We start from the raw sequence: 7,819 nt of genomic DNA on the forward strand, positions 1-7,819 counted from the left end.
ACGCACCGTCAGGGCCGGAGTACCACAGGGCTCGGTGCTAGGCCCAGTACTGTATAACCTATACACGGCCGACACACCGTCTGCCCCACAGACCCATACAGCCCAATACGCCGACGACACGGCATTCTTCGCCGTCAGTACAAATAGGAGGGTGGTTACAGCGAGACTCCAAAACATACTACATCAGACAGAAGCTTGGGCCAGGAAATGGCGAATAACAATAAACGGGGAGAAAACACAAGCATTGATGCTCACCCAAAGAAAAGGCAAACGAAACCCTGCCCACCGCCTACGTGACAACAGACCACTAAGACTGCACAGACGTGACATCCCATGGAGGGCCACGGCCAAATACCTGGGTGTCACCCTTGACAAAAGACTGACTTGGCGCACACACATCGAAGACATTAGGAGGAAGGCCAGCGCCAGACTCAACAACATTTACCCCCTCCTCAACATTGAAAGCAGCTTGGCGGCAACTACAGGAGTAAGGCTGTACTGCACGCTTGTCCGCCCTATCATTGAGTATGCCTGCCCAGTCTGGGGCTATGCAGCCAAATCTCACCTGCTGAGGCTGCAGAGAGTACAAAATAGAGCACTCAGACGGGCAATTCATGTCAGGACGCGCTTCCCCACTGCAGACACCCATGAAGCAACGGAAGTGAAAGCACTAAATGAAAGATTCAGAGAACTCGCGGTAGCATTCTACCAAACCGCGAGTCACTCTGAAAACGACCTGATAAATAACCTCGGGAATTATCCCACCGATAATCTCAAATACAGGAGGCCAAAATGCATCCTACACTAAAAAACGATTAACAATCAAACACCAACAGACAACAGTGGTTTATTAAAATTCGCATTAAAAGTTAGGCCAAAATCAAAAAGTAAGGTGCATGACAAATGCAAAAACGAAGAACATACTTGTTTGGAGCAAATGTCAAAGGACAACAAACCTCCACCACAAGACTGCTCAAAGTCCGAGCATGTCAAAATATGCGAAACGACGACCGGCGCCGGCACGCACTCCGCTGCTCGACTCGCTGCGGCTCGCACCGTTTGGGGCGTTGTGCTTTTCTTTCTCGCTTCTTTCGAAACTAGCCCATCGCCATGTCCGGACGCGGAAAGGGAGGCAAAGTCAAGGGCAAGTCAAAGTCCCGCTCAAGCAGGGCTGGGCTCCAGTTCCCGGTCGGCAGAATCCACCGCCTCCTGCGCAAGGGAAACTACGCCGAGCGCGTCGGCGCCGGGGCGCCCGTCTACCTCGCCGCCGTCATGGAGTACCTCGCGGCTGAGGTGCTCGAGCTGGCCGGAAACGCGGCCCGCGACAACAAGAAGACGCGCATCATCCCGCGCCACCTGCAGCTCGCCATACGCAACGACGAGGAGCTCAACAAGCTCTTGTCGGGCGTCACCATCGCACAGGGAGGTGTCCTGCCCAACATCCAGGCCGTCCTGCTGCCAAAGAAGACCGAGAAGAAGGCCTAAAAGAGAGACAGCGCAATCGGCAACCGCCGCGTGCTCCCTTGGCACGCAGCGCGCCATTTGCCGCCTCGGCTCAAAAACAAAACACAATCGGCCCTTTTCAGGGCCACCACACAAACCTACGTCCAAAGCAGAATTCCAGTCGTTCGTCGCACCACTTCTCTCTCTCTCTCTCTCTCTCTCTCTCTCTCTCTCTGTGTGTACGGTTTTTTTTCCTTCTTACACACACAGGCGCCGCCATCTTGTACACACGTACTTGGCCACCTCCTCCACTCCACTCCACGCACGCACAGTCTCGCGACCATTAACCAGCACACGTGGCGCACAACAACACACCTCAAAAATAACCCCTCGGCACTCAGCCGCGCCGCAACACACAGCCCATCCACCGACAAGAAGCATACAAGCAAAGAGGGAGGGGAAGGAAGGAAGGAAGGAAGGAAGGAAGGAAGGAGGGAGCTCACACAACGCAAGGGCACGCTTCCTTCCCTCCCAACCGCACCGCACACCACGTCAAAAAAACTCCAAACAAAACTAAAAGGCCAAGTAGACTAAAAAAGGAAAAGAAAAACCAGCAACACAGACTCTTTCGCACTTTTCAACTTCCGAACACTGTGGTGGCCCTGAAAAGGGCCGTTTTTCAATCTCTCTTTCCTTCCTTCCTTCGGTCTCACACCGCCTAACCGCCGAAACCGTACAGGGTGCGCCCCTGCCTCTTCAGGGCGTACACCACGTCCATGGCCGTCACAGTCTTGCGCTTGGCGTGCTCAGTGTACGTCACCGCGTCGCGGATCACGTTCTCCAGGAACACCTTCAGCACTCCGCGCGTCTCCTCGTAGATCAGACCAGAGATGCGCTTCACGCCGCCCCTGCGCGCCAGGCGGCGGATCGCGGGCTTCGTGATGCCCTGGATGTTGTCGCGCAACACCTTGCGGTGCCGCTTGGCGCCACCCTTGCCGAGCCCCTTTCCTCCCTTGCCGCGGCCTGTCATTCTTCTTCTTCTTCAAGCGTCTCAACCACAATAATATAAAAAACAGAAAGCAAGGCAAGCTCCTCACCCGGCGCTAGCGAGTCGGCTACGGTTGTGGCGCCCAGCTCGCTCGCTCGCTCGCTGTAAAACGCTGGCTTCATATGCCAGGTGTAGGGGCAGGTTAAGCAGCGGTGCTGCTGTTCCTGCAGTGACATCTTCAGGGAGCTTTTATTCCTAACAGAGTGAGCTGTCCTCACTAGGCGTCAGTCATTGCGACGCCATATTTGTTACCGACATCGTGCTGCGAGAGAAATTACTCTCGCAGTAGATCTGGCCATCGAGTCGTTGGCCTGTGGTGGACCTGGCGGCCCAGACCACGAATCAGGCGACTGGCAGAGTGTTCTGCATCGCTGTAGAACACCCTGGCGATTTGCCGGAAGCGATCCCGTAGGAAAGGGATGCCCGCTTCCTCATGGAGCAGCCTTGCTGGGTAGCGAGGCGGCTTGTGGAGCGCAAGTCGCAGCGCCCTATTTTGCACGCGTTGAAGCGTCGCAATGTGCGTCGCTGCCGCGTTACCCCACACCACGGCCGCATATTCCAGTACCGGTCGGACGAGGGACAGATACATGGTGACGCCGTGGCGTGGAGGAAGCGTCGATGAGGGATTGAGGAATGGGTAAAGCGCACGAAGGCGCCCCACTGCCCGCCCTCTGACGTCGCGGATGTGTGGCAGCCACGTCAGGTGTCTGTCCAATGTCACCCCGAGATATTTGCCGGTCCGCAACCATGGAATGGGGCCCCCCATGATCGTGACCGGCGGTAGGTCCGGTGGCATCATCCTTCTGCTAAAGATGACAGCCTGGCTCTTCGCAGCGTTAAACTTAAGGCGCCATTTCGTGGACCAGGCACCCAGGACGTCACATCCGAGCTGGAGGCGGCGGCGCATCTCGGCCGCGTTCATGCTGCGGGTGAACAGCGCCGTGTCGTCAGCATAAAGCGCCAACTCCACGCGTGCCACCCGCGGGGCGTCGGCGGTGTACAGGGAGTACAGCAGGGGACCGAGGACCGACCCCTGCGGCACTCCCGCCCGAATCTGCCGGTCGGTGGATGTGCCCTCATCAGCTCGGACGTGGAAAGTGCGCCCCGAGAGATACGAGCGCAGCAGGACCACGTGCGACGTCGGTACCCCGTGCACAAAAAGTTTGTACACGAGGCCGTCGTGCCACACGCAGTCGAAGGCTTTGGAGACGTCGAGAAGTACCGCCCCTAGGTACTCTCGCGTCTCCAGCGCACGCATCGCCTGCTCCACGAGGCGCAACAGCTGCTGTGTGGTAGAGTGGCCCCGCCGGAAACCAAACTGCTCCTCGGGAAGGAGTTGCTGCTCTGTCACGATGCGCAGCAGCCGCTCCACGTACAACCTCTCAAACACTTTTGAGAGGGACGGGAGCAGACTGATCGGCCTGTAGTGCGCTGCCAGTCGCGGATCCTTGCCGCTCTTGGGGATGGCAACCACTTCCGCATGTTTCCATGCGGAAGGGAAGGTCCCAGTGCGGAGGATACTGTTAAAGATGTCCGCCAGAGATTGGTGTACCTCCGGCGGTATCATCCTCAACAGGTGGTTGGTGACACCATCGGTGCCACCCGCCTTCCTCGGATTGAGGCGACGGAGCTGCAGGTCCACTTCCTCGGGTGTTATCTCCTCGATCACATCGTCAGCCTCCCTTGCAGCGAGGAAGACCGGCAGGCGATCCTCCACCAGACGAACATGATCGGGATCGAGCACACCATCAACAGGACGAAAATTTTCTGCGAACGTGTCCGCGAGGATGCTGGCTTTAGCATCCGGCTCGCAGACAACGTCCGCGCCCGCATGGAGAGGCGGGACTCGCTGGCGACGACGAAGGAAGCGCTTGGCGGTCCGCCAGGCACTACCATCCGTCGTAGTTAGGGTGGCCACCAAGCCCGCCCAGTCCCGATTCCGATGTTCATCGATGGCTGCCCGAATCTCGCGTCGCGCCCTGTTGAGGCGGCGCTTCGTTTCTGGCTGCCGTGTGAGCTGCCACTCCCGGAAGAGGCGATTCTTGTTTGTTATCGCCTCCAGGATAGGCGGCGGGAGTTGGCGCGACATGTCTCGCGGCCGGTCCGGCCGCCTGGGGGTGGCCGCCTCCGCCGCAGCTAGTGTGTGCCGCGTGAAGAAGGCTAACGCTTCTTCAGCCCCATGCACAGCGGGATCTGGCGCGCCCTCGAGTCGGGCAAGGACCTCGTCACGGAAGTGCGTCTCGTCGATGCCACGGAAGTTGCGGCGGACGGACGGCAGAGATGCACCGATGACGTCCATGTCGAAGACCACCGGGAGGTGATCGGACGACATGGCACATCGAACGGTGGCCGAAGTGAAGTGCCCAACACCTTTGAGCACGGCGATGTCGAGCACATCTGACTGGCCTCGATGGGGGAAGACAGTGTGATCATAAGGCCCCAGTACTATCGCGCCATGCCGCTGTGTGGCGCGGAGGAGTCGGCGGCCGCTGGCATTGGTAATGCGGGAGTTCCACTGCGTGTGCTTGGCATTCAAGTCACCCGCAATGAAGACTTTCCCACGCAGAGCCAGCAGGGCGTCGATGTCGGCCTCCTGAAGCAGTCCCCTCGGCGGCCTGTAGGCCGCAACGAAGGTGATCACCCCTGCCGTCGTGGTGACAGCCACCCCAGTGGCCTCCACTGCAGTGAGGGGCGGAAGCGCGACGTCATGGTGCTTGAGGGACGCCTTGATATAAATAGCCGTCCCCCCGCCATGCGTCAACCTGTCGGTGCGGTAGCACCGATAGTTGGCCACCTTGACATGTATCCCCGGCTTCAGAAAGGTCTCGCACACGAGGCAGATGTCAATTGCCTCGTCGCGCAAGAACTCCCTGAATTCCCCTTGTTGGGGGACCAAACTGTTTGCGTTGAAAGCGCAAACGGTGAGGCCATGGATGTGGCGATTATCCATGACGCGGCGGGGTTGCAACGCCGGCCTGAAGGGCCGACGTGACCGCGGTGACGAGCACCGGTAGCTGCTCTAGCAGCTGGCTCAACGACCGCAAGAGCGAACGGAGCTCGGCTGCATCGGTGGCCGAGGGGGCGGCGTTGGCCGCTGGGGCGGCCTCCGCCACTGGGGAGGCCGGTTGCGGCAACTCCGTAGTAGACGACTGCCGCGGAGCGTCGGCAGCCGGTTGCGGCGTAGCACGAGGTGCTGTCGTCTGTTGCGGCAGTGTGTCATCGGCAGTCCGGCGTGCAGCGGCATGGGTGGCCCGGCCCGCGCGCCGGCGACGCCTGCGCGGGGCGGCAACCCGCGCGCTCTGCGTGGGTGTTGGGTTGGCCTCCCCCCCGGGCGAAGCCGGGGACGGCGCGGCCGGTTGCCTCGTCTCGCCCGCCGCCAGTTCCGAACGTCGGGCGGTGGCGGTTGATGGTCCGCCCTTGGTGGCGGCAGCAAAGCTGGTGGATGGGTGCACCTTACGAGAGGCAGCAGCCCCTCCGCTCCGGTGGTTTCGGCCCCTTTTAAAGGCCGAACAGCCTCTGTAGCTGGCAACGTGCGCGCCGCCGCAGTTGCAGCACGTCGGCTTCTCTTCCTTGGCAAGTCCGCAAGACTTGCTCTCGTGCTGTCCCGCGCATTTGACGCAGCGGGGCAACATAGAGCAGTAGCGGGAGACATGGTCGAGCCTCTGGCAGGAAAAGCACTGGGCCCTCTTGCCTTTGGCTCGGAGAGGTTCCACCGCGACCCTGACCCGGCCGACTCGCTGCACCTGGAAAATCTTCCGATTTTCCAGGTTGTCGACGAGGACAACCTGGTACAGTGGCATGTCGCGGTGCGTGCGTGGGGACTTCATCAGTCCGGTGGACCGGACGCCGAAGCCCATGTCTTCGAGTTCTTCTCTAAGATAGTCCGCCCCAAACTTGAGTGGAAGGTGGCGGAACACCACCTTCAGAAGTTTGAGCGGCTCAGAGGGGTGCGTGTAGCACGGGAGGCCATCTCTGGAGATGGTGTCCATCACCGCGCGGTACTCCTCGTTGGAGGACACCGTGACCTTGTAGAGGTCACGGCCAGCAGTCTTGACAGTGGCGGACGTGGCCGCCCTGTCTAGTTTTTGCTGGAACTCCTTGTACCCTCCCGCCCATTGGATGACGATGGGCGGGGGCTTCTTTTGGGCCGACACAGGAGGCGCGGCACCATCTTCAGTCGCGTCCACACTGGCCCCCGCGAACGCGTTGGCGGTCGGCAGCGGCGTCGGTTGCTGCAGCGCAGCAGCCCTGGCAGTGCGCCGCCTGGGAGGGGCGACAAAACCATCCTCATCCGGCTGCCGGGAGGTGGCAGGTGGACGAGTGGGCCGCCGCGTCTTCGTCGGTCTCGGCGAGGCGGCGCTCGCGGAGGAGCCCGCGATAGTCGTCCCAGACTCCGTGGTGGAAGGGCGAGAAGCCCTCGAGGCCTTCTTCCGCGGCCTCGCTGTGTCGGACGTCTGAGAGGGAGTGTCGGAGTCGTCATGCGTCATAGCCCGGCGCTTTCTGGGCGCACGGGCAGCGTCAGAGTCAGTGTCACGGCGCTCTGACTCGGCAATGGCCTCAGCCAAATTTGCGTCAGGCAGGTCGATATCCTGCATCTCGGCGGCCGCAGCTAGCGTAGCCACGGGCTCTTCTCGTGTCTTGGGGACCAGGGGTGCAGCCGGGGGCACATCGACCTCTTCAGTGGTCGAGGCCAGCGGCGCAACTCCCGCCGAGGCCGCCACCGCCGGGACCGCAGACTCGCGCGATTCAACCGGCGGGGCTCTCGGTGGCACACCCGACACTTGCTGCCTCGTGTACGGCAGAGTGGCACCCTTCCGAATGTGACAGAAGGCGAGTATAGTCGCCTCGTCGTCCTTTCGACCCGGGTAGGAACCCCCGTGAGCGAGTTTGTTCATAAGGATGAACACTCGATCACGAGAGAGCACATCAGAATCCGAAGAGTCATTCCTGTCGTGGTCAGTTGTCGTAAGCCGGTTCGTCATAAGTGGGGGGCCGGATGGGGCCGCCACCGGGATCAGCTCAGTCGCCCGAGCTGGCCCCGACGGGCGGCGATCCGCCACACCCTTCGCAGGTAAAGCAACCTCTCTCAACGACATCTCGAACAGCACGCGTGCGTGGTGCGTGCGTCGTCGCGTGTGGCGCCCAGCGCGCGCGCCGCCCCCCTATATAGACTCTGGGGCCCCGCGGCCCGCCCTCCCCTCCCCCCACCACCGCGCACCGAGGGCATATAAGCGCAGCACCCGGGGCGCGCGGGCCCGTTGTCAAGGCAGCACCGGACGCCGTCGCGCACGCATATCCTCCACGCCGCATCCGCATCCGCAGTAGCCA

General features: G+C 60.9%; 1 protein-coding gene across 1 annotated transcript; it reads right to left on the reverse strand.

The window, feature by feature from the left end:
- Positions 1-799: 799 nt before the first annotated feature.
- Positions 800-7,587, reverse strand: LOC126329306 (uncharacterized). Its single transcript, XM_049996143.1, has 3 exons — positions 6,452-7,587; positions 5,544-5,986; positions 800-804 (listed from the first exon to the last, which is right to left on the reverse strand). The coding sequence occupies exons 1-3, from the start codon at positions 7,585-7,587 to the stop codon at positions 800-802; spliced, it is 1,584 nt and encodes a 527-aa protein (XP_049852100.1).
- Between the last annotated feature and the right edge of the window lie 232 nt (positions 7,588-7,819).

Source organism: Schistocerca gregaria, unplaced genomic scaffold (assembly GCF_023897955.1).
Source record: "Schistocerca gregaria isolate iqSchGreg1 unplaced genomic scaffold, iqSchGreg1.2 ptg001167l, whole genome shotgun sequence".
Classification (NCBI taxonomy): Eukaryota; Metazoa; Arthropoda; class Insecta; order Orthoptera; family Acrididae; genus Schistocerca; species Schistocerca gregaria.